The 27,454-nt window shown below is 46.4% G+C and overlaps 2 protein-coding genes across 5 annotated transcripts in view; both read left to right on the top strand.

The window, feature by feature from the left end:
- LOC147628567 (DEAD-box ATP-dependent RNA helicase 18-like) overlaps positions 1–27,454 on the top strand; it is a 65,994-nt gene that overhangs the window by 27,719 nt on the left and 10,821 nt on the right. For all 4 annotated transcript variants that reach the window (XM_086813766.1, XM_086813768.1, XM_086813765.1 and 1 more), the window contains exons 2-4: positions 26,617–26,850; positions 26,968–27,234; positions 27,328–27,407. In XM_086813766.1, coding sequence (XP_086669892.1) covers positions 26,617–26,850; positions 26,968–27,234; positions 27,328–27,407 — 581 coding nt within the window. The remainder of the gene's footprint in view (positions 1–26,616; positions 26,851–26,967; positions 27,235–27,327; positions 27,408–27,454) is intronic.
- Positions 21,395–22,745, top strand: LOC147628568 (uncharacterized). The gene is made up of 2 exons (XM_086814067.1): positions 21,395–21,947; positions 22,004–22,745. The coding sequence occupies exons 1-2, from the start codon at positions 21,693–21,695 to the stop codon at positions 22,202–22,204; spliced, it is 456 nt and encodes a 151-aa protein (XP_086670193.1). The 5' UTR covers positions 21,395–21,692; the 3' UTR covers positions 22,205–22,745.

The raw sequence follows: 27,454 nt of genomic DNA, 5'->3' as shown, positions 1-27,454 counted from the left end.
ATGCACACATGATTTGCATGCTTGAAACTGTTTTCGCATGACTTGTATTTTTGTGTTTGCCTGCTTGACGTGTTACTTACTGAGCGGGGACGCCTGCCAGTGAGTCGTGAAGTCTGCTCTGTATTCTGACAAGTTTTGGTGCATGTGAACAGGTGGTAAGTATGTTGCACATGTTGTTTTAATGTTTTTTTATTCTAACCCTTTATTTTATAAGGTTAGGTGTTCACACTTATTTAAAAGTGGGCACCCCCTTTGGGCACCCACTTTGGGGCCAAGGTGGGGAGCCCCACTTTTAAGTGAGTGTGGGGGTGGGCATGGTCACCTACCCCCACTAGTCCCCCCACATGCATGCGTGGGTATCCCAAAGTAAAACTCCACATTAATTTATTAAAAAGGACTCCCTCCTTCAAGCGTAGAAAATCATCATCGCTTCTATCTGGCGTGGATTCATCAACCGGCGACCATCTCTCCCTCTGGCGCATGTTCTTCATGAAGGCGACTGCTGCAGTACCCTCTGCTGCTGGCTGCGCCTGCCTCTCTACAGGTGGATGAATACTGTGGCAGGTGGCTGTTTACTCTACGGCTGTTTACTCCACGCTGCTCTTTCTCCCAGGCGGCTGGCTGTAACTGCATTACAGCGTGCTGTCTCTGCTCCCACAGGCGATTGAACACCAGCAAGAGGCGCTGTCCTTTCCTCTGCGTGAGTTCTTCTGCAGGCTGCACTTTACTTCCACAGGCGGCTGCTCCTACAGGCTGCGCTGCCCTTCTCCACTGTTCTCAGACGTGGGCCACCTTCACAAGGCATTGCTGCGCAAGCTTTTTACAGGCGGCTACTGACAGGCTGCCCTATCCTCTGCACTTCAGTACCTTCTGCTGGCGACTGGAATCCCTACTGCTGAGGGCTACGCTGGTTGTCTAGTGGGCTGCCCACCACACAAGCAAGCAGCTGTGCAGGCTGCATCCTCTACAGGCGCTGCTCCCTCTGTCTACTGCGGGCGCCTCTTTCTCAACAGAGCGGCTGTGTGCTGTGAATCCTCTTCAATTGTGTGATACAGGCCGGTGGCTGCAAGCTACCTCTCTCGACATGCTGTGCCTCGGTGTCTTTCTCAAGTAAGAGCGCACATGGGTATTGGACTTCCTTCTGTCATCCACAACAAGTAAGTGAATTTTTCAGATTTAAATAAAGTACTTTGTATTAAATCTGCTAAGGGATTCATTCCCTCTACGGCCACACCCGTTCGGTGCCGGGTTGTCCAAGCTATATTGGCGAACCTCGGTCCAAAGGTGCTGAGATCGGGAGAGCCAGGCGTTAGTACGAGAGCGCCTGTTTGTGCGTGGTCTCGGAACACCAGTGAGGCGCTCTCCGCGGAGTCCAGTGAAAGCACAGGACCGTAGCGATTGGACCACACTAGTGGTCGTTCTGCTTCGAGCTTCTACATCAAAATTCGAGCCTATTTGTTTGGTACTGTTTTCATATGTACATGGACATTATCTGGTTCTTGGAACCCATGGAGCATTGTATTTATTAAATACTCCCAATAAATATATCATATATTGAGGGGGGGGTCAGCCCGTTCCGGCCCTAGTGCTGGTGTCCATCTTTCCATTTCATTTCATTTCAATTTCAAGTTGTATTAAGTTGTCCATTTCAAATTTGTGGTTTTAAAGTTGTGCTATTAAGCGTGTGGGTGTCCAACGGAGTCTTTCCCACTTGACGGGATCGGTTTCACAGCATCTCTCTCTCATCTCGAGAAGGATATTCTTTAGGATAGCATCATAGATCTGTTTAGATCTCATTGTAAACGCATTCATTTAATACAGCTGCATTGCATTGCATTGACACCTTTGTCTATTTCTTAAGTATCATTAAGTGCAGTTTTGCTAAGCCTAAGGTTGTTTTACTACGATCAATCTCCCGCATGTCACAGTCGAGAGCCAGTCCTCTTATGCATCAGAAGCATGAAGTAGTTTGAAAGAGGCTAAGTTGCAAGAGAAGCATGTCTATGGGCCAGCCAAAGGCACTCCCATGGCTGTAAGGCTTATTCGGAAGCCTTGTGGCAATTGTTTTACAGCCTTGGACCATAGAAGGGACCACCCAACAGGAGCACAAGGCCATTAGTAGGCGGCGGCCAGCATCCTAAGTGGTCAGCAACAAGTCGTGTGTGGAATTGCAGTCGGCCAACAACAAGTGTGACATTAAATGCTAAGCGCACCATAAAATGCAAAATTTGTCCAAACAGTGCAGGCCGACAACAACCCTTCTTATCGACCAGCAGCAATTGTCCATCTATACGAGGCGCCTAAAATCAGCAATGATTCATTCATCATTCAGCGAAGTTCAGCATTAGATCAAATAGTAGCTAGTCATCCTATTCTGTTAGATATCCGTAACGCCGCTACGGGCGTTACCACAGGAGGGGATGGCCTCTGGCTCACCACCCAGCCATAGAGGAAGAATGAGGATTGTCCCTCATCCCCCAGGCTATATAGTGTGTGGCCTGCCGTCCACACTAGCCTGGCCGCCCATGACTCCGCATGGGCGTCCTCTCCCACTGAACCCCGGACATGGCCATCCGGTCTGCCGTCGGTCATAGGCGTTACACCTACGTGACATTACCCCCCCCCTTAAGAAGAGTTTTCGTCCTCGAAAACAAATTGGGGAAACCTTTTGGAAATTGCACTACGGCGTTCCCAGGTAGCTACCTCCTCATCCCTATCTGTCCATTTAACAAGTACCTCCTGGTACACTTTATGTCGGGTTTGTCTGTCACGATACTGTAGAATCTTTTCAGGTTCATGTGGTATCTTTGGTGGCTCTATCAAGTCCACCAAAATCTCTGGAGAAATTGCGTTCTCTAACCCGTGAACTGATTTCTTCAGTTTACTGACATGGAAGACAGGATGGACTTGAGAACTCTCCGGTAACTCAAGTTTATATGCTACGTCCCCAATCTTCTTAAGGATTTTAAAAGGACCACAATATCTCGGAGAAAGTTTATCACACTTTCCCGTTTTCATGGTTTCTGACTGCGCAGGAACCCTGAGGAATACAAAGTCACCTTCTGCAAAGGTCACCTTTCTACGTCCTTTATCCGCATAAGTTTTAGCGCGATCGTGAGCGCTACGAATGCTCTCACGTGCGGCTCTGAGCATATCATTCATATCTTCAAGGAAATCCTTGACATATTGAATCTTCTCCTTTTCTAGGCCTACAGCCATCGGAGATCTCGGCTGGAATCCATACATTAACATGAATGGTGTAAATCCAGTCGCTGAGTATTTGGAGCCCTTATAGGCAAACTCCAATAAGGGCAAGTACTCTTCCCAATTAGATTGCTTCTTACTAACATAAGAACGCAACATATCCTCTAGAATTTGGTTAACTCTTTCAGTTTGACCATCAGACTCCAGATGATGGGCCGTACTCATACTCAGAGTAGTATCCAACTTTTTGAAGACTTCTCTCCAAAAATGACTATTGAACTTTCTATCTCTATCCGACACTATATCTGCGGGCAAGCCATATAGCTTGTAGAGATGTTCAATAAAGAGTTTTGCCAACTGTGGCGTTTTAATAGTTTTCTTCGTGGCGATAAACTTTGCCATTTTAGTTAACCTGTCCACTACCACCCACACTGAGTCATTCCCTCGACTCGTCTTGGGTAAACCGGTAATGAAATCCATGGAAATGCTTTCCCATTTCCCTTGAGGAATCTCCAGCGGATGGAGTAGTCCTCTAACCTTAAGATGTTCATGTTTATTGACCTGGCACTTATTGCATTTCAGCACATAAGTCTGGACGTCCTTAAACAAACTAGGCCAATAAAACTGTCTTTTTACTAGTGCATAGGTCTTCTGAATCCCAGGATGATCCGCACTTGGACTATCATGACTTTCTTTAAGAATTTGGGTCCGAAAGTCACCAATAGTTGGTACACATACTCTACCCTTGTAGAGTAAGTACCCGTCGTCAATGGAGTAATTAGCATATTTCTCCCCCCCCCCCTCCCCCCCCCCCCGACGAAGTTTATCAGTCCCCTTTGAAGCCGTGGCACAGTCAAAGGTGATGAAGGGCCTACGTCAGAGCTCTCCGGCTCCAAACTATACCCAGAAGACACGGCTAGTCTCTTCGGACTAACTCTCGCTTCCCTTTCCGTTGCACCTTCGGCCAGTCTCTCCGGACTAGCAATATGTGCCAACGAGGGAGGTGGTCGCGTCTGTGAAGAAGTGCGTACGCGTACAACGCGCCAGACCTTTGTAAAAGATGGATCGTGCTCACATAAACCACGTAGTGACTCCAAGAAATCATTCTTGAAGACTGTGAAACTAAGTTCATTAATCTGTGGCATGCGACTAAGTGCATCTGCCACCACGTTATACTTACCTTTCTGGTAACGTATTTGAAGGTCAAACTCTTGTAGAATCTCCGCCCACCGAGCTTTTCTACCCTTCAGTTCATTTTGACTTGAAAGCCATTTCAGACTTTCATGGTCCGTCCGGACCTCAAAAGTAGCACCATATAAATAGTGTCTCCACTTTTTCAGTGCATGAACTATCGCTAGTAACTCTCGCTCGTAAGCCGAGTAGTTACGCTGCGCACGATCTAACTTTTTACTCTCAAATGCAATTGGGTGTCCCCTTTGCATAAGTATGGCCCCAATGTTCCCAAATGTTCACGAAAAAGATCGTTTATCATTTGCTGGAAAGTGGCTGGAGCATTGGTTAACCCAAAAGGTAATACAGGAAACTCGTAATGGCCATACCTAGTCCGAAAGGCGGTTCTTTCGACATGCCTTTCATGAATACGTATCTGGTGATAGCCAGTACGTAAATCTATCTTCGTGAAATATTTCGCTCCTGCTAAGCGGTCCATCAGGTTATCTGATCTAGGGTGAGGATAATGGTTCTTAATGGTCAGCTTGTTCAATCTCTTGTAATCTATACACATTCTCCAGGTATTGTCCTTCTTTCTCCTAAGCAACACAGGTGCACCCCAAGGTGATTTACTTGGACGGATCTGGCCCATCCTCAAATAATCTTCGAGTTGTTTAGCCAACTCATCTTCCTCAGCTTGGCTCATCCTGTAAGGTGGAATACTGACAGGATGAGCACCAGGAATCAAGTCAATACGATGATCTACTGTCCTTTCAGGTGGTAAACCCGATGGCAGTTCCTTAGGAAATACGTCTTGAAACGAATCAAGTATCTTCTGTAATTCTTTGCTTTCAAACACACTTAATTCATTTACATCCATGGAAGGGATGAGAAAGGAAGAAAGTGGAATCAATACACAATGGAAAGCGGTATATAAAGAAGAATCCATTATATTTCCAAAATCAATTGTATTTACAAGAGGTCCCTGAGAGGGATGAATACAATCACCTAAAATACTATACTTGGTGTCCCTATGCTGAAAAGAAAAAATATGACTAGACCAATCTATCTGGACTTCAAGAGTCTTAAACCACTCAATCCCTAATAACAAGTCTACATTTTCTAGATGCATTACATAGCATTCCAGAATATCTTTGTAGTCTTGAATCTGGATTGGAAGCATCTCCACTGTAAACCGGCCTCTGATAAACCAAAGGGCGGTTGAACAAACACTCGCACATAAAACACTTCAACACCATTGAGGACCTAGAAAAGGAAAACAAACAGGGGGAGCTAGAGTGCTCCTGCAAATAGTACACGGACACCGATTGGCCCCAAATCGCAGTGGCGCCCCTTGCGGTATTTCTTTAATTGATTATAAGAGCTTTGATTACAATATAAGGCTGGTAATTCAGCCGTCCCAGTAGAACTCCTGAAGCCTGCAAAGAACCTGCATCTGGCTTCTTGTCCACACGGCATCCACAAACAAGTCCAGCCATTGTTCATATCGAAAGACTCTCACATTGAGTCTGCATACAGAAGCTTTCTCCCATGATCAAGGCTACCACAACCATCCATAGCCTCTCACACTATGAACAGCATCACACCCTGACACATCCAGTGCTCCTGCATCACAACACAGACTCCCAAACTGTCTCTCAAAAGAGAACTCGTATCACAGCACAGCATACCATACAGTCGACACACCTGTACAAACCCTCTCTACCTTCCAAGGGTACTATCCATCTCTGTCATGGATTCCCTGTCCCCTGTCCTATCAGTAGCAAGGCTGTACCAAACATGTGTCCACTTCCTGTACCTTCTGCCTGCATGTGACCTATCTCCTGGAGAAACCCAAAAACATGTCTCTTCGAGAAAACCTACGACCTGTTTCCACATGAAACCCTTAGGCCTGTTTCCCTTTGAAACTTCTGTCCTGTCTCCCATACATCTAGTTACCTGTTCCCTTATGAAACATCTGGCAACATAGAGATACCCATAGCTGTAGGTCCCTCTGTTCCTTTCTAGCAGGAAGAAAACAATCTGCTCCATGAGCACGCAGCCATGCGAGCTTGCATCACTCCCATGCCAAGAAACATATTCAAGTGACCTGTACTTGCAGCCAAAAACCCAAGCACATAGCTGAATTTGCAACCAAACAAAAACAGCCCATAAATTGTCCTGTTTCCACCCTCTGAACTGTCAAACCCTTCCTCTCACAAAGGGCTAGAGAGAACCACTCTGTAACAGTCTTGAGTCGGTGAAAAGAGAGACTCCGAAAGACATCACCCGCAGTCCCACTTGCTCACAAAGAAAGAGAGACTTACAGTCTTTATGTCGCTTTCCACAAGAGAGAAAAAGACACGAGGAAAAGCCCCGTTGTGTCTTGCCTTCTTGTCCTGCAGCCGCCTGCAGTCCAGCACCTGATTCGACGTGATAGAGAGAGAGAGAGAACACTTGTAGGTGGACCTGCTGTCCAGCCTTGCACTCCCTCCTACAATCCACGTTTTGATGTCAGCTCTGCTTGTATGGACAGCAGTGTAGCCAGCCAGTCTCTTGCTATAGACACAGGAAAAGGAGAGAGATCTAGAAGGCGCCTGTGTGTACTGTTGCGCAGCAGGCCAGACAGCCCTCCAAATGCCAAGAAGAAAGGGAAAGGTTCAGTCTGCGCCTGTGTTCTCTGCAGCACAGCAACCAGCCCATGTAATTCCCCAAAAAGACAAGCCTGCCTGTGAAGTTCAGGCTGTGTGGAATTCAGCGCAGCCCAACAGCCAGTTCTGTGCATATGTTTCTCTCCCACGCCTGCAATCAGCCCAGCCTGTATGCGCCTTCTTTTCAGAAAATTCCTCACGCCTTGGAGTCCATGCTGCCGGCCAGCCTTCCTTTTCCCAAAAGCACACACGTTTCCTCAAGAGTTAGGTGCCTACTTGCCTGCCAGCCCCTCCTCTTTCCCAAAAAGCACACGTGGCCCCAAAATAGCTTATGGGCCACGTTTTCTTCATAAATGGCATTAAAAATTACTTTAAGGGTTTTTAAAACCTTTTAAGTTAAAATTCCTTTGCCCCCTTTCACACATGGGGTTATCCACACATGGGCCTCCATCTTCACTCCCGCCTGATGCCATTCACACTGTCCACCATGTCCCCGTGCACATCTGCATCTTGTCCAGAGAAAAACACAGGGTCGTGACATACCCCCCTCTTGAAAAATGGCAAGCGTCCTCGATTGCAGTCAATGGCACAGTAAAGCATCTTATGAGCAAAGAATCCCATATGGCAGAAACAATGGCCTTCCAATGCATCTGGATGATAGAACAATCATCCTGCACAATAAGCCACACTGTCCTCTTGCTTGTTCCTTCAGAACCTACAGCAAAAGTCTAAAACCAAATGGAAACACGTTAACTGTGTTAGCCAAAAACAAAACCATGCATCATTCTACATATGACACACATATGCATGACATACACATGCATTCGCGAACAATATGCTCCTCAAAATGCTCTACCTACTCCAAAGTAACAGTCTAAGGGCTGCTCGCAAGCCTTACGCCCATGACGGGACCTTGTAAACCGGCCTCTGATAAACCAAAGGGCGGTGGAACAAACACTCGCACATAAAACACTTCAACACCATTGAGGACCTAGAAAAGGAAAACAAACAGGGGGAGCTAGAGTGCTCCTGCAAATAGTACACGGACACCGATTGGCCCCAAATCGCAGTGGCGCCCCTTGCGGTATTTCTTTAATTGATTATAAGAGCTTTGATTACAATATAAGGCTGGTAATTCAGCCGTCCCAGTAGAACTCCTGAAGCCTGCAAAGAACCTGCATCTGGCTTCTTGTCCACACGGCATCCACAAACAAGTCCAGCCATTGTTCATATCGAAAGACTCTCACATTGAGTCTGCATACAGAAGCTTTCTCCCATGATCAAGGCTACCACAACCATCCATAACCTCTCACACTATGAACAGCATCACACCCTGACACATCCAGTGCTCCTGCATCACAACACAGACTCCCAAACTGTCTCTCAAAAGAGAACTCGTATCACAGCACAGCATACCATACAGTCGACACACCTGTACAAACCCTCTCTACCTTCCAAGGGTACTATCCATCTCTGTCATGGATTCCCTGTCCCCTGTCCTATCAGTAGCAAGGCTGTACCAAACATGTGTCCACTTCCTGTACCTTCTGCCTGCATGTGACCTATCTCCTGGAGAAACCCAAAAACATGTCTCTTCGAGAAAACCTACGACCTGTTTCCACATGAAACCCTTAGGCCTGTTTCCCTTTGAAACTTCTGTCCTGTCTCCCATACATCTAGTTACCTGTTCCCTTATGAAACATCTGGCAACATAGAGATACCCATAGCTGTAGGTCCCTCTGTTCCTTTCTAGCAGGAAGAAAACAATCTGCTCCATGAGCACGCAGCCATGCGAGCTTGCATCACTCCCATGCCAAGAAACATATTCAAGTGACCTGTACTTGCAGCCAAAAACCCAAGCACATAGCTGAATTTGCAACCAAACAAAAACAGCCCATAAATTGTCCTGTTTCCACCCTCTGAACTGTCAAACCCTTCCTCTCACAAAGGGCTAGAGAGAACCACTCTGTAACAGTCTTGAGTCGGTGAAAAGAGAGACTCCGAAAGACATCACCTGCAGTCCCACTTGCTCACAAAGAAAGAGAGACTTACAGTCTTTATGTCGCTTTCCACAAGAGAGAAAAAGACACGAGGAAAAGCCCCGTTGTGTCTTGCCTTCTTGTCCTGCAGCCGCCTGCAGTCCAGCACCTGATTCGACGTGATAGAGAGAGAGAGAGAACACTTGTAGGTGGACCTGCTGTCCAGCCTTGCACTCCCTCCTACAATCCACGTTTTGATGTCAGCTCTGCTTGTATGGACAGCAGTGTAGCCAGCCAGTCTCTTGCTATAGACACAGGAAAAGGAGAGAGATCTAGAAGGCGCCTGTGTGTACTGTTGCGCAGCAGGCCAGACAGCCCTCCAAATGCCAAGAAGAAAGGGAAAGGTTCAGTCTGCGCCTGTGTTCTCTGCAGCACAGCAACCAGCCCATGTAATTCCCCAAAAAGACAAGCCTGCCTGTGAAGTTCAGGCTGTGTGGAATTCAAGTTAAAATTCCTTTGCCCCCTTTCACACATGGGGTTATCCACACATGGGCCTCCATCTTCACTCCCGCCTGATGCCATTCACACTGTCCACCATGTCCCCGTGCACATCTGCATCTTGTCCAGAGAAAAACACAGGGTCGTGACATACCCCCCTCTTGAAAAATGGCAAGCGTCCTCGATTGCAGTCAATGGCACAGTAAAGCATCTTATGAGCAAAGAATCCCATATGGCAGAAACAATGGCCTTCCAATGCATCTGGATGATAGAACAATCATCCTGCACAATAAGCCACACTGTCCTCTTGCTTGTTCCTTCAGAACCTACAGCAAAAGTCTAAAACCAAATGGAAACACGTTAACTGTGTTAGCCAAAAACAAAACCATGCATCATTCTACATATGACACACATATGCATGACATACACATGCATTCGCGAACAATATGCTCCTCAAAATGCTCTACCTACTCCAAAGTAACAGTCTAAGGGCTGCTCGCAAGCCTTACGCCCATGACGGGACCTTGTAAACCGGCCTCTGATAAACCAAAGGGCGGTGGAACAAACACTCGCACATAAAACACTTCAACACCATTGAGGACCTAGAAAAGGAAAACAAACAGGGGGAGCTAGAGTGCTCCTGCAAATAGTACACGGACACCGATTGGCCCCAAATCGCAGTGGCGCCCCTTGCGGTCTTTCTTTAATTGATTATAAGAGCTTTGATTACAATATAAGGCTGGTAATTCAGCCGTCCCAGTAGAACTCCTGAAGCCTGCAAAGAACCTGCATCTGGCTTCTTGTCCACACGGCATCCACAAACAAGTCCAGCCATTGTTCATATCGAAAGACTCTCACATTGAGTCTGCATACAGAAGCTTTCTCCCATGATCAAGGCTACCACAACCATCCATAACCTCTCACACTATGAACAGCATCACACCCTGACACATCCAGTGCTCCTGCATCACAACACAGACTCCCAAACTGTCTCTCAAAAGAGAACTCGTATCACAGCACAGCATACCATACAGTCGACACACCTGTACAAACCCTCTCTACCTTCCAAGGGTACTATCCATCTCTGTCATGGATTCCCTGTCCCCTGTCCTATCAGTAGCAAGGCTGTACCAAACATGTGTCCACTTCCTGTACCTTCTGCCTGCATGTGACCTATCTCCTGGAGAAACCCAAAAACATGTCTCTTCGAGAAAACCTACGACCTGTTTCCACATGAAACCCTTAGGCCTGTTTCCCTTTGAAACTTCTGTCCTGTCTCCCATACATCTAGTTACCTGTTCCCTTATGAAACATCTGGCAACATAGAGATACCCATAGCTGTAGGTCCCTCTGTTCCTTTCTAGCAGGAAGAAAACAATCTGCTCCATGAGCACGCAGCCATGCGAGCTTGCATCACTCCCATGCCAAGAAACATATTCAAGTGACCTGTACTTGCAGCCAAAAACCCAAGCACATAGCTGAATTTGCAACCAAACAAAAACAGCCCATAAATTGTCCTGTTTCCACCCTCTGAACTGTCAAACCCTTCCTCTCACAAAGGGCTAGAGAGAACCACTCTGTAACAGTCTTGAGTCGGTGAAAAGAGAGACTCCGAAAGACATCACCTGCAGTCCCACTTGCTCACAAAGAAAGAGAGACTTACAGTCTTTATGTCGCTTTCCACAAGAGAGAAAAAGACACGAGGAAAAGCCCCGTTGTGTCTTGCCTTCTTGTCCTGCAGCCGCCTGCAGTCCAGCACCTGATTCGACGTGATAGAGAGAGAGAGAGAACACTTGTAGGTGGACCTGCTGTCCAGCCTTGCACTCCCTCCTACAATCCACGTTTTGATGTCAGCTCTGCTTGTATGGACAGCAGTGTAGCCAGCCAGTCTCTTGCTATAGACACAGGAAAAGGAGAGAGATCTAGAAGGCGCCTGTGTGTACTGTTGCGCAGCAGGCCAGACAGCCCTCCAAATGCCAAGAAGAAAGGGAAAGGTTCAGTCTGCGCCTGTGTTCTCTGCAGCACAGCAACCAGCCCATGTAATTCCCCAAAAAGACAAGCCTGCCTGTGAAGTTCAGGCTGTGTGGAATTCAGCGCAGCCCAACAGCCAGTTCTGTGCATATGTTTCTCTCCCACGCCTGCAATCAGCCCAGCCTGTATGCGCCTTCTTTTCAGAAAATTCCTCACGCCTTGGAGTCCATGCTGCCGGCCAGCCTTCCTTTTCCCAAAAGCACACACGTTTCCTCAAGAGTTAGGTGCCTACTTGCCTGCCAGCCCCTCCTCTTTCCCAAAAAGCACACGTGGCCCCAAAATAGCTTATGGGCCACGTTTTCTTCATAAATGGCATTAAAAATTACTTTAAGGGTTTTTAAAACCTTTTAAGTTAAAATTCCTTTGCCCCCTTTCACACATGGGGTTATCCACACATGGGCCTCCATCTTCACTCCCGCCTGATGCCATTCACACTGTCCACCATGTCCCCGTGCACATCTGCATCTTGTCCAGAGAAAAACACAGGGTCGTGACATACCCCCCTCTTGAAAAATGGCAAGCGTCCTCGATTGCAGTCAATGGCACAGTAAAGCATCTTATGAGCAAAGAATCCCATATGGCAGAAACAATGGCCTTCCAATGCATCTGGATGATAGAACAATCATCCTGCACAATAAGCCACACTGTCCTCTTGCTTGTTCCTTCAGAACCTACAGCAAAAGTCTAAAACCAAATGGAAACACGTTAACTGTGTTAGCCAAAAACAAAACCATGCATCATTCTACATATGACACACATATGCATGACATACACATGCATTCGCAAACAATATGCTCCTCAAAATGCTCTACCTACTCCAAAGTAACAGTCTAAGGGCTGCTCGCAAGCCTTACGCCCATGACGGGACCTTGTAAACCGGCCTCTGATAAACCAAAGGGCGGTGGAACAAACACTCGCACATAAAACACTTCAACACCATTGAGGACCTAGAAAAGGAAAACAAACAGGGGGAGCTAGAGTGCTCCTGCAAATAGTACACGGACACCGATTGGCCCCAAATCGCAGTGGCGCCCCTTGCGGTATTTCTTTAATTGATTATAAGAGCTTTGATTACAATATAAGGCTGGTAATTCAGCCGTCCCAGTAGAACTCCTGAAGCCTGCAAAGAACCTGCATCTGGCTTCTTGTCCACACGGCATCCACAAACAAGTCCAGCCATTGTTCATATCGAAAGACTCTCACATTGAGTCTGCATACAGAAGCTTTCTCCCATGATCAAGGCTACCACAACCATCCATAACCTCTCACACTATGAACAGCATCACACCCTGACACATCCAGTGCTCCTGCATCACAACACAGACTCCCAAACTGTCTCTCAAAAGAGAACTCGTATCACAGCACAGCATACCATACAGTCGACACACCTGTACAAACCCTCTCTACCTTCCAAGGGTACTATCCATCTCTGTCATGGATTCCCTGTCCCCTGTCCTATCAGTAGCAAGGCTGTACCAAACATGTGTCCACTTCCTGTACCTTCTGCCTGCATGTGACCTATCTCCTGGAGAAACCCAAAAACATGTCTCTTCGAGAAAACCTACGACCTGTTTCCACATGAAACCCTTAGGCCTGTTTCCCTTTGAAACTTCTGTCCTGTCTCCCATACATCTAGTTACCTGTTCCCTTATGAAACATCTGGCAACATAGAGATACCCATAGCTGTAGGTCCCTCTGTTCCTTTCTAGCAGGAAGAAAACAATCTGCTCCATGAGCACGCAGCCATGCGAGCTTGCATCACTCCCATGCCAAGAAACATATTCAAGTGACCTGTACTTGCAGCCAAAAACCCAAGCACATAGCTGAATTTGCAACCAAACAAAAACAGCCCATAAATTGTCCTGTTTCCACCCTCTGAACTGTCAAACCCTTCCTCTCACAAAGGGCTAGAGAGAACCACTCTGTAACAGTCTTGAGTCGGTGAAAAGAGAGACTCCGAAAGACATCACCTGCAGTCCCACTTGCTCACAAAGAAAGAGAGACTTACAGTCTTTATGTCGCTTTCCACAAGAGAGAAAAAGACACGAGGAAAAGCCCCGTTGTGTCTTGCCTTCTTGTCCTGCAGCCGCCTGCAGTCCAGCACCTGATTCGACGTGATAGAGAGAGAGAGAGAACACTTGTAGGTGGACCTGCTGTCCAGCCTTGCACTCCCTCCTACAATCCACGTTTTGATGTCAGCTCTGCTTGTATGGACAGCAGTGTAGCCAGCCAGTCTCTTGCTATAGACACAGGAAAAGGAGAGAGATCTAGAAGGCGCCTGTGTGTACTGTTGCGCAGCAGGCCAGACAGCCCTCCAAATGCCAAGAAGAAAGGGAAAGGTTCAGTCTGCGCCTGTGTTCTCTGCAGCACAGCAACCAGCCCATGTAATTCCCCAAAAAGACAAGCCTGCCTGTGAAGTTCAGGCTGTGTGGAATTCAGCGCAGCCCAACAGCCAGTTCTGTGCATATGTTTCTCTCCCACGCCTGCAATCAGCCCAGCCTGTATGCGCCTTCTTTTCAGAAAATTCCTCACGCCTTGGAGTCCATGCTGCCGGCCAGCCTTCCTTTTCCCAAAAGCACACACGTTTCCTCAAGAGTTAGGTGCCTACTTGCCTGCCAGCCCCTCCTCTTTCCCAAAAAGCACACGTGGCCCCAAAATAGCTTATGGGCCACGTTTTCTTCATAAATGGCATTAAAAATTACTTTAAGGGTTTTTAAAACCTTTTAAGTTAAAATTCCTTTGCCCCCTTTCACACATGGGGTTATCCACACATGGGCCTCCATCTTCACTCCCGCCTGATGCCATTCACACTGTCCACCATGTCCCCGTGCACATCTGCATCTTGTCCAGAGAAAAACACAGGGTCGTGACATACCCCCCTCTTGAAAAATGGCAAGCGTCCTCGATTGCAGTCAATGGCACAGTAAAGCATCTTATGAGCAAAGAATCCCATATGGCAGAAACAATGGCCTTCCAATGCATCTGGATGATAGAACAATCATCCTGCACAATAAGCCACACTGTCCTCTTGCTTGTTCCTTCAGAACCTACAGCAAAAGTCTAAAACCAAATGGAAACACGTTAACTGTGTTAGCCAAAAACAAAACCATGCATCATTCTACATATGACACACATATGCATGACATACACATGCATTCGCGAACAATATGCTCCTCAAAATGCTCTACCTACTCCAAAGTAACAGTCTAAGGGCTGCTCGCAAGCCTTACGCCCATGACGGGACCTTGTAAACCGGCCTCTGATAAACCAAAGGGCGGTGGAACAAACACTCGCACATAAAACACTTCAACACCATTGAGGACCTAGAAAAGGAAAACAAACAGGGGGAGCTAGAGTGCTCCTGCAAATAGTACACGGACACCGATTGGCCCCAAATCGCAGTGGCGCCCCTTGCGGTATTTCTTTAATTGATTATAAGAGCTTTGATTACAATATAAGGCTGGTAATTCAGCCGTCCCAGTAGAACTCCTGAAGCCTGCAAAGAACCTGCATCTGGCTTCTTGTCCACACGGCATCCACAAACAAGTCCAGCCATTGTTCATATCGAAAGACTCTCACATTGAGTCTGCATACAGAAGCTTTCTCCCATGATCAAGGCTACCACAACCATCCATAACCTCTCACACTATGAACAGCATCACACCCTGACACATCCAGTGCTCCTGCATCACAACACAGACTCCCAAACTGTCTCTCAAAAGAGAACTCGTATCACAGCACAGCATACCATACAGTCGACACACCTGTACAAACCCTCTCTACCTTCCAAGGGTACTATCCATCTCTGTCATGGATTCCCTGTCCCCTGTCCTATCAGTAGCAAGGCTGTACCAAACATGTGTCCACTTCCTGTACCTTCTGCCTGCATGTGACCTATCTCCTGGAGAAACCCAAAAACATGTCTCTTCGAGAAAACCTACGACCTGTTTCCACATGAAACCCTTAGGCCTGTTTCCCTTTGAAACTTCTGTCCTGTCTCCCATACATCTAGTTACCTGTTCCCTTATGAAACATCTGGCAACATAGAGATACCCATAGCTGTAGGTCCCTCTGTTCCTTTCTAGCAGGAAGAAAACAATCTGCTCCATGAGCACGCAGCCATGCGAGCTTGCATCACTCCCATGCCAAGAAACATATTCAAGTGACTTGTACTTGCAGCCAAAAACCCAAGCACATAGCTGAATTTGCAACCAAACAAAAACAGCCCATAAATTGTCCTGTTTCCACCCTCTGAACTGTCAAACCCTTCCTCTCACAAAGGGCTAGAGAGAACCACTCTGTAACAGTCTTGAGTCGGTGAAAAGAGAGACTCCGAAAGACATCACCTGCAGTCCCACTTGCTCACAAAGAAAGAGAGACTTACAGTCTTTATGTCGCTTTCCACAAGAGAGAAAAAGACACGAGGAAAAGCCCCGTTGTGTCTTGCCTTCTTGTCCTGCAGCCGCCTGCAGTCCAGCACCTGATTCGACGTGATAGAGAGAGAGAGAGAACACTTGTAGGTGGACCTGCTGTCCAGCCTTGCACTCCCTCCTACAATCCACGTTTTGATGTCAGCTCTGCTTGTATGGACAGCAGTGTAGCCAGCCAGTCTCTTGCTATAGACACAGGAAAAGGAGAGAGATCTAGAAGGCGCCTGTGTGTACTGTTGCGCAGCAGGCCAGACAGCCCTCCAAATGCCAAGAAGAAAGGGAAAGGTTCAGTCTGCGCCTGTGTTCTCTGCAGCACAGCAACCAGCCCATGTAATTCCCCAAAAAGACAAGCCTGCCTGTGAAGTTCAGGCTGTGTGGAATTCAACGCAGCCCAACAGCCAGTTCTGTGCATATGTTTCTCTCCCACGCCTGCAATCAGCCCAGCCTGTATGCGCCTTCTTTTCAGAAAATTCCTCACGCCTTGGAGTCCATGCTGCCGGCCAGCCTTCCTTTTCCCAAAAGCACACACGTTTCCTCAAGAGTTAGGTGCCTACTTGCCTGCCAGCCCCTCCTCTTTCCCAAAAAGCACACGTGGCCCCAAAATAGCTTATGGGCCACGTTTTCTTCATAAATGGCATTAAAAATTACTTTAAGGGTTTTTAAAACCTTTTAAGTTAAAATTCCTTTGCCCCCTTTCACACATGGGGTTATCCACACATGGGCCTCCATCTTCACTCCCGCCTGATGCCATTCACACTGTCCACCATGTCCCCGTGCACATCTGCATCTTGTCCAGAGAAAAACACAGGGTCGTGACATCCACCTTGCGATCCCAAACTTGCCTTTCCGCAGGTAGACGTACCTCATAGGTATGGTCGCTTAGTGTCGTATCAAGACTCAATTTCTGCACAAGTTTGTAGTTAACAAAATTATGTAAACTACCAGGGTCTAAAAGAATGTGAATTTTATGGCCATTCACTTCTCCATAAACTCGGAGAAGATCATGCAAGCCAAATACTTTAGAATTGAACAGACAATCAGAACAAGTACTAGGGCGAGAAAGTACAATAATTGACGTACCTGTCAAAGACAACTGGTTAGCTGCCTTTGGCTTTGGTCCTGCGTTTGCCTTGGTACCCTTTTGCTTTGGGCACTCGTTACGCATGTGTCCTTTTTCTTCACAGATAAAACAACGTCCTTCCTTCTTGAGCTTTAAAGCCCTAAGGAGTCGTTTCTTCTTCGTTGGTGTCGAACTGGAACTCTTCGAAGGTTGGTCCGAAGACTTTCCTTCTGTGGAGTTAGCCATAGGTGCGGAGAACTTGCGTTTATGCTTGTTCCCTTGCTCGGTAACGGGTTTCGACTTGGAAGAGACCATTGTATCATCATAGATACGAGCTGAATGAATGGCCTCGTCCAATGTTTTACATTTGTTATTTTTAACCTGTAATCGGTATGAGTCTGGTAAACCAGCTACGAAAAACCCCAAAAGAGTAGTGGGATCCATCTTTGTAGCTTTCATCTGCAAGTCACGAAACTTCTGGAGGTGGACCTCATAAGTGAGGTGCTGCGAGGTCATGGTCAAAGCTGAAAACCGGCAACAACATCATAATCATCCTCTTTCTTGAGGAATTCTTTCTTGAAGACGTCTTTGAATTGTGCCCAAGTCGTTGGCTTAGGGTTGAGTTCCTTCCACCAAAGCAAAGCTTTGCTGGACAGAAACCTGCTGCTAACTGGATCCTCTTTCCATCATCATATGGATGAAACTGAAAGTGAACTTGCCACTTATGTAGCCACGTGTCCACAATTTCCTTGGTGCGCTGCTTTTGCTCGCCCCCGAACGGTTCCGGAGTAATGTTGGGGCCTAAAGCAGAAGCCAAGGTATCCATACCCGAGAAAGTAGAGAGGGTAGTGGTCAATAGAGCAATGGAGTTCTGCAAAGCTTGCATCTGGGCTGGGATTTGCGCCTGACGTTTCGTCGAAGAAGCTTCAAGAGCTACTTTGAACTCTTGGAAATCTGATTTTGACACAAAATCGTCAAAAAGATCGGCATCGGTACCTTCCGTAGCCGGCAAGCCTTCGCGTTCCACAAGGGGCTCCAATTCCGATTCTTGGGTCGACATCGTGAAGAGAGTACGTGGAGAGAAAATTCGATCTTTGCACAACAAAAGTGCGAGTGAACTTGAGAGCTTGAGAGCTTGAAAACTTGAGAGATGTGTGGTAAGAAGCCCACTTAAGGAGTTTATAAAGATAGCCCCAAAAGCTAAAAATCTCCAAAAGCTAGGCTTAGCTTTTGTGTTTTTTTTCTTGAATAAATATATATATATATGGATATATATATATATGGATATATATATTCTATACTCTTAAAAAAAAATAAACACTTTGAAACCGTGGAGGAGTTTTTAAACCTTAAAAAAAATTTAAAACTTAAAAAAAACGAAAGCTTAAAAAAACGTGAGCTTTCCTCGTTTTTTTTTTCTCCTCCTGGATTAGCCGCTGGTAGCTGCTAACGTCCACCTGCGCTGCCATCATCAATTGTTGCCGGTGCCTTCACGGCAGGTTGCATTTGCGCCAGCCTGTGTAAACGTGGCATGGGCGCCTGCTGTACATGGCCTAGGCGCCGGCCTGGCCTGGCCGGGACACCTGCGCTAGGCTGCGTAGGCTTGGCTGCCTGGCTACGCAAGCCTGGCCGCCTGGCCATACAAGCCTTAGGCACCTGCTCGACTATAGCTGCCGGAAGCCCGACTTCAACACTTGCCAGCGTGCAAACCCGCCAGCATGCCACCTTCTCACAAACGCATGCCCTCTCTCTCAATCGTTCAACAAAAAGCAACGTGCTTTTTTCTGATTTCTCTCTCGACTTGCTCATGCATACGACTACACAAGCGACTCTCTCCTCTTCTTTGCAAAGCAAACGACCCTACGTAGACTACCACCTCCCATCAACATGGGTTTCTTTGATGAAGAAAAAACACATACTATTCTGAAAACAGCAGTATGCACAGAAATAATAGCAAGCTTTTTTACACATACCTTTCTTCGACCTCTTCTTCTCTACCTACGGACTTGCTCGTTCACGAGGTATGCTTTGATACCACTGTCAAATTCCCTCGGATCTCCTCGTGATTGATCTTGGTTCGAGACTCGAAACCTGCAAACAAATGAACAAACAAACAAGAAGGGGGTGTAGGCCTGACTCACCTCCCAACCATGACAGCCGTGGGCGAGCCCACAGTCTTGGCTGTCCCCACCGAGCCACGAGTTGAGCTAACTAGGATGACGTACCGACCAATCTCCTCCTCGCGACGTCCCATACCACCACGAAGCTGCCCTCGCGGGCCTCAAGACTGCTGTCAGCCTCGGCTGCGTAAAGCAGGTGCACATCTGCACTAGATCCAGGTCCAAGACCATAGAGCTCTCACAAACTCGCGAGACTCTCTATATCCCCATAACTAACCTTGGCCACCCTTTTATAAGCTCTTGGCCGGTCATCGGGCGTCCACACTTGGGCGCCCGCCCGTCCATACTTGGGTGCCCGCCCGTTAGTATATCCCTAACTCAGCTCGTCAATCAGCCTGCCTAGTTCCAAGCTTCCCCAAGCCTTGAAACTAGTCTTGCGTGCGTGTAGCACATGGTAGATACACACTGTGCACATGACAACAAAGGTGGACGTGGGGGAGCTTCCATGTCTGGTACCTCCGCATCCATGACTCCACCCATCCCATCCGGCTCCGGCTCTGCCTTAGGTGGTTCCAACTTCCAATCAAAGAGGCCAAGGGAGGAGAGCTCTCCGGTTTTGAGGCAAACCGCCATCGGTGCAAACATTAACAACCTCACCTATGCGACGGCGAAGATGAAAGCCGCGAATGAGGAGATTGCACGCACGGTGATAGATTGCAATCTCTCCTTCAATGTGTCCAAGGTTCCACAACGGCACAAAATGGTGAAGGCCATTGCAGAGGTGGGGCCATCCCATGGTGAATGGCATGGTATCACCTACTATGAGATGTGCACCACCGCGCTTGATGACGAGAGGCAAAGGATCAACGACAAACTCACACCCATGTGGGAAGGATGGGCGAAGTATGGTTGCTCTATCCTCTCCAATGGATGGAGTGATCGGAAGAAGAGAGGTATCATGAACATCCTTGTTTCATGCGCTCTCGGCACATACTTCTTACGTGCCATGGATACTGGAAAGATGGGGCAAAAAACATCGGGGGACTTTATCTATTGTCACATCCGGCAAGCCATCATAGAGGTATGTACTATGTACTATGTTCAAGCTTCTAACTAAGAATGTCATTGCATTTGCCAAATTGCCATTGTGTTACTTGTAGGTCGGACATGAAAATGTCATTTAAGTCATCACGGACAATGCATCCAATTGCCGCAAAATGGGGCGCTTGGTAGAGGCGGAGTTCTCATCCATTGTATGGACTCCTTGTGCCTCCCATTGTCTAGACCTACTCATGGAGGATGTGGGGAAGCTAGAGTGGGTGAAGAGGGTGGTTGCACAAGGCCTATCCATTGTGAATTTCTTCACAAAGAAGGTAAAAGTCGCTTAAGAAGCCCTCTTCCACACGGTTTGCCTACATGTGGCTTCTCTTGGAGCGGCTATATGATGTGCAACCGAAGCTCCAGATGACCGTGGTCTCCCCGGATTTCGTCGCATGGCTAAGAGAGAAGTTGGTGACTAGTGCGGATGAGGCCCAAGCCGTTCAACGGCTATGCATGAGAGAGTCCTTTTGGCGCGAGGTGCGTGCCATTGTCACTGCGGTGACTCCCTTGTATAGGTTTTTGCGCATGGCCGACATGGAGGGCTTCACATTGGGGCTACTCACCCACTTCATGCGAGAGGCTCTAGCGGAGATTCGTGCGACCACCGTGCTTGATGAGAATGACCCCGACACTCCTATGGAGTGGATTATGTAAACCCATGTCCCATGTTTTTAAATCTCGTTTTCACATCTCTTTCTTGTTCCTTAAAGACTTAACCTTAAAGTGAAATTTTTGCATTCTAGGGATCCCACCGAGCCTCCATCCACTCCACGACGCGATTCGATCGTGGTGCTTGTGGAGAGGAGGTGGCGATGGATGCATAGACCTATCCATGGTCTTGCGGCCTTGTTGCATCCTGCCTACTACAAAGTACCAAGGCTCTTCGCCGATGAGGAGCTACTTTCCAATCCGGATGCCTACTTGCCAAGGATACTTCCCGTCCACGAGCAAAGAGACTTCCTCCAAGAGCTCATTCGGTATAATGATTAGATGGGAGCCGCTTTCACGAACCCACTTTGCTCGAGTAGGGAGTCAATGGTCCGGCCACTTTTTTGGTGGGAGTCATTTGGTTATCAAACGGCTCACGTAAAAAAAGTGGCTTTGAGATTCTTGTCAGAGGTGACTATTGAATATATAGTGTATACTCTAGAGTCGTAACTACTAACTAGTTCTTACATTCTAATTTCTAACTCTCTTATTTTTCATAGAATTGCTCTTCGGGGGCATGTGAGAGGAACTGGAGTTCCTACTCACTTATACACACAAAGATACGAAATCGTCTCAGCACCATGCAGTTAGAGCGGCTTGTATATTGCTGTGCTAACATGCGCATGGTGGAGAAGATGCATGACATGGAGATCTCCAAATAGGTAGAGATCTCCAGAGTTCAAAGTTCGACTCATTAATAATGATTTATAAATGCATGACTAAAGTCTAATAATTTATAAATGTTTGAACTTTGCTTTCAGGTGAATGTCGACGAGTTCAAGTTGGCAGTGGACACTCTGAGTGTCCATAAGGAGCAAGATCCAGATGAGGAGGCCATATATGTCGATCTCTACAGGGAGCTAGAGGAGATTGACCGTCGAGTTTCTCGTACTCGTAGAGGTCGCGTAGCTAGAGGTGAGGAGGCCATATATGTCGATCTCTACAGGGAGCTAGAGGAGATTGACCGTCGAGTTTCTCGTACTCGTAGAGGTTGCGTAGCTAGAGGTGACACACGAGTGGGAGGTCGCGGATGCACTATTTGGCACCCTAGTTCGACCCCGGTGGCTACATATGTGAGGCGTGGCTCCGGTTCGACTTCGAGAGGAGCACTATTGCAAGCATCAGAGAGCCCGAGTACGATGACGAGGGCAATGTCCTTAGCGAGGGCAGTTTTGGGTTGGCCTCTGATGATGGAAGCACCTCTAGCGAGGGCATTCCTTCCCCTAGTGATTTCTCTGAGGAGAAGGACTAGGGTGTAGACTCTAGTCTCTAGAGTCTAGACTTTAGACATTTTTGGACTTAGTGTTGTGACTAGTCAGTGGTCACAGCACACTTTTTTGTATTTCCTATCGTAGGTTGTGGGCCACGACTCTTATTTATGGCATGTTCAGTGTTCATTGTTCATGACTCTTGAGTTTTTGTACTAGTTTATATCATATGACAAATTACACCTTCTCTAGACTTTGCATCTCTAAATGTGTACAAATATCTTTTTTTCAAGTGTTTTTTAAAGTGGATCGTACCTCAATCGAACTTATTTTTCAAAATTTAAAAGTCCCGTATTGGTACCGTTTTTTCATACTTTGTTTCGTACCTGACAACTATGCTTCACTCTCTCATTCTCTTCTCTCTCTGCTTTGTGAATTTGGATGCTAAAGATTCTCACCAAAGGTATAAAGAAGGCTTTGTTGTGCGTTAACACGATCAACCTCAGTGCATGTAACAAACGGGAATATCATACTCTGGATTTGGGCTTGGACCAAAGTCTCTAGGCCTACCAGGCAGGGTTGTTAGAGGTGTTAGAGGCGTTTGGTACGAGGCGGGTATGGTACGCGCCTCGAAAGACTCGTATTTTTTAGAGGCGTGTTAGAGGCGTCTGTATATTATATATATATAATGATAGATATATATATAGATAGTGATAGATAGATAGATTATTAGAGAGAGAGAGAGAGGGTATCACCTGGGGGTGTGAGAGAGGGGGAGAGAGTAAGTGTGTGAGAGAGTGAGAGAGTGTGTGAGAGCGGATGCCTTGAGCAAGGTTTAAGCCTTAAGGAAGGGAGAGAGAGTGTGTATGAGAGAGGGAGAGACTTGAGAGAGAGTGTGTGAGTCTTGAGAGCTTAGAGGGGTCCTTATAGCCTCCGTCTAGAGACTCAAATGGACGAAAATGGGTAGAAACTAGCAAAACCAGAAATGATCCAAAAAAAGAAATCAACTATGCCCAGGCCCCAGACGCCTCTCGAACGCCTCGGAAGACTTGTACGCCTTGAAAGCCTCTAATGGTTAGAGGCGCGCCTCGTAACAACTATGCTACCAGGTATAGTCTACTAGCTCTTGGCGTAGACATAAGTCCCTTGCCATGAGGTACCAAGTCACATGACTCTTGGTGTAGACATAAGTCGCCAGAAACAAAAACGAGAACCGTTGAAGTCTAGGAAACAAAAACGGCCCAAATATGGGGGGAATGAGAATGAGCAATGACAAAAAACAAGGGGTTTTTAATTCTCTCATAAAAAATTGGGCATCTTTTAAGAGAGTTTATGTAATAGCTAAAGATACGGGGGAACGACGACAAGGTTAGGGGACACTTTTAGATGGGGAAATGGCATTCCCGTGCAATTATGCCCGTGCCTTTTTGAGGTGTCATGTCTTGTCCATAGGTCCAAAGCTCAACCAGAGGTTGGAAGTGCGGAGAATGCCTAAATGATGACAATTAGGAATTAAAACACATGTTTGACCATGGTGATAGGTTCTTGTTCATGATGTTGATCTCATGTCAGTCTATTGTCACTACCAAGGATGTCGCTCGATTGTTTATATGTTTTTGGTATCCTCGGATGGTGGTCTTTCATGTACCATTGTATCAGACAAGTTTGCTTTTATTACTCAAGTTTGCCAACTCATCAATTTGCTTGTGCGAAAGGATTATTGCTTTAAAAAGGTTTTAAGCAAAGTTCGTTGTTTTTTGAAATCGAAGTAGATATATCTTTGAGATTTCTACTTTTGGAATGTTTAAGATTATAAATAATAAGTTTCACAAAAATGGAGAGCTTAAAAGCCCGTTTTCTGTTTAGATCATTTTACCTCGTAGTTGTTATTTATCATTGCTACTAGTCTTGCAAAATCATTGCTTTAATAGGGAAGTGATTTGTTTTTTCTAGTCTAGTTGTAAGTGCTAGCCTTCATTATGGCTGAGTTTGCCCTTCACCTCCAGAGAGAAGTGATAGAAACTCAGCTTGTTGTTCTCTATATAAAAATTGTGTCCTCTTGGTTAGCACAATTTTTACATATATGTAAACCTGCACTTACTCTTGGGTGCTGATGACATGAGTAGGGATGTCGTAGCACCTAGTCTATGCTATGCATGATGAAGTTCATGATCTTACACTTCATGATTGGACAATCTTTGAGGTAAAGTTTGCACTTTTTGTATTCTTGTCTTTACTTGTTTTGTTTTAGTGAATTAGTCATTTGAGGTTTGTTTTGCTAATTAGTCATTAAATTATTATTTTTAACTTGTTTGTTAGAAATTCTTTTGTTGTGGTTCAATAAAGAATTTGTGTGTGTGTGTGTGTGTGTGGGTGGGCGTGTGTGATTTAGTTATATATTTGTCTATTTTTGCAAGTTATTATTACTATGATTATTATTTCTTCTCGGGTGTCTCTATTAAGCTTTCCTATTTTTGATTTTGTTTGTTTTTAGTGATTCTCTTATTTCTTTTAATATTCGTAAGGTCAGATTCATGTGGACTTATGAGGGTATATACCATTGTATCATATAGAAATGCAAATTCTGATGTGTATGTTTGATAACTTTGGTACTTGGTTAGGTCTTCCCTCGTAGTTTCTTTTGTTTCATTTTTACCTCCCATTGTGCTCTGGATTTTAGTGCTACTGCTTGTTTCTTCTCTTTTTTCTTTGTACGGATTGGATCAACATGTCTTGTGTTAAAGTACATCAGGTTTGCTTCTTGCCTCTTCTCGTCTTTCTTTCTTTGTATTTGGACAAGCATGTCTTGTGTTAAAGGACCATAATAGCACTTCAACTTGTTGTTTGTTTGTTGTTAATTAAGTGCAATTAGTCTCTCAATCTTTTAATCCCTTTCTATCCAAAGTGGTGCAATTTGCTCAGCCACTACCATTTTGTGTGTGTGTGTGTGTACGTGCACTCATGCGTGTTCTTTAGTGCTATCCTTGATCATGATTCTGATGGAGTCAAGATTGCATTTTGGTATTTGTTAAGTTTGGGAAATAGCTTGAACTTTCCATTGTTGGTATATAATTATGTAAGTGGCTATATAGACCACCTTTGAAGCGTTGAAATTTGCTATTTTCTATGCTTTTGTGTAGGTCGGGGCAGTCATAGTATCACCAACTCGTCCCAAATATATCATGTAGCAGAGCCTTTTGTGAAGGCATTGCCAAATGTCAAGGCCAGGCTGCTCCTATGCGTTGCACTGCCCCACCCCCTTCAGCCTGCGCCGCCCCACCCCCTTCAGCCTGCGCCTTCCCCTCTAGCCCGCTTACCCTTTTGTCACCCCTCCCCCTCCCCCGTGCCCTCCTTTCCTCCGTTGAGTCCTCCTCCCGACCTCCCCCATTCAAGCTCTCCTCCTCCTCCCCCCCCCCCCCCCCCCCCTACCTCGCTTCTTGTGAGGACAACTAGTATTCCATCGCTTTGTATTGAGCATCGCCTCCCCCTAGATTCGGTGCTTCACATCATTTCTCTCCCCAGTCTGCGGGGGGAACCGATTCTGCAGAGAGCTGAGTACTCGGGCCTCCTAGGCCAATGTTTCATCTGTCACCAGATGGGACACCTCGCTAGAGCCTGCCCCTGCCAGCAGACCAAGAGGCCGCTTCTAGTAGCCCCCCCTCCTGACCCCAGTTCAGACCCTCCTCAAAGGGATGGGCAGGATACAGGCCGCCATGTACCAGAGAACCAGGCCTTGGCTGAGGTGAGAGTGGTAGACCGCTAGCCCGAGGTAGGACCGCCGACGAGAGCTAAGCGGCATCGGCAAGCGCGACGGGGTGGCACCCCTCCCCCCCCTTTCTTCTGGAGACCGTTACCTCATTGCCCCCCTCCAGGTTTTCAGCCATTAGAGATCGCTGACTCATCGCAGTCATCCTCCCCCACCCAGCAGGTGAACTCCCACCCCCTCCCTTGGATAAACATGTCTTGTGTTAAAGGACCTCAGCTTTGCTTCTTGCCTCTTCTCTTCTTTCTTTCTATGGATTTGGACAAGCATGTCTTGTGTTAAAGGACCATAATAGCACTTCAACTTGTTGTTTGTTTGTTGTTAATTAAGTGCAGTTAGTCTCTCAATCTTCTAAGGTTGGATATTCTTATAAAGGTATATGAGTTTTGGTTTGTCTTTCAGTCAATGTAAGTTTGCATCCCTTTCTATCCAAAGTGTGGCAATTTGCTCAGCCACTACCGTTTTGTGTATGTGCGCGCGCGTGCGCACGTGCACTCAGGTGTGTTCTTTAGTGCTATCCTTCATCATGCCTGAGTCGCGAGCAGATTGTGATGGAGTCAAGATTGCACTTTGGTATTTGTTAAGTTTGGGAAATAGCTTGAACTTTTCATTGGTATATAATTATGTAAGTGGCTGTATAGACCACCTTTGAAGCGTTGAAATTTGCTAATTATTCTATATGCTTTTGTGTAGGTCGGGGCAGTCATAGTATCACCAACTCGTGAGTTGGCATCCCAAATATATCATGTAGCAGAGCCTTTTGTGAAGACATTGCCAAATGTCAAGGCCATGCTGCTTGTTGGTGGAACAGATGTTGCTGCTGATGTTAAGAAACTGAATGAGATGGGTGTGAATATAATCATTGGCACTCCTGGACGGATAGCTGACATAATGGAGCGTTCGTCTTTGGATTTTAGACTCCTTGAGGTAAGATAACGGGTTGCTTTTTCAATCTCCTGTCAAGTGCAGTAACACTAGTACATGACAAGCTTAAGAGCATAATAAGTCTGCAGTAATGGGCTAGTGCTTGGGTGATTGAAACAGGTGCTCATTCTCGATGAGGCTGATCGGTTGTTGGACATGGGGTTTCAGCGACAACTATCAGCAATTGTTTCCCATCTTCCTAAACAACGGAGGACAGGTCTTTTTTCTGCAACACAGACGGAGGCAGTTGGAGAGCTTGCAAAGGCAGGGCTACGAAACCCTGTTCGTGTCGAAGTTAAGACAGAGGTGAAGTCTATCCTTCCATCAGCAACGAGTGGTGAACAAGGACTTGCATGCTCCAAGACACCTTCCAGTCTCACTTTACAGGTATGTGGAAATATTTGTGAAAACTACTATTTTGTTGGTGGAAGTTACAAATTGTTTTCTTACATATGATGACAAGTTGCGGTAAATGTGCAGTTCTTGGAATGCGAGGGAGATGAGAAACCATCCCAACTTGCTCAATTTTTGTTTGAGTTCTCATCTGCCAAAGTTATAGTGTAAGTGTCCCTTGGCTGATGCCTGCAATGAATGCTGACAAGATCAA

Source organism: Cibotium barometz, chromosome 19 (assembly GCF_041138505.1).
Source record: "Cibotium barometz isolate CiBa-2024 chromosome 19, ASM4113850v1, whole genome shotgun sequence".
Lineage (NCBI taxonomy): Eukaryota > Viridiplantae > Streptophyta > Polypodiopsida > Cyatheales > Cibotiaceae > Cibotium > Cibotium barometz.
This window is presented reverse-complemented; position numbering and strand designations above follow the sequence as displayed.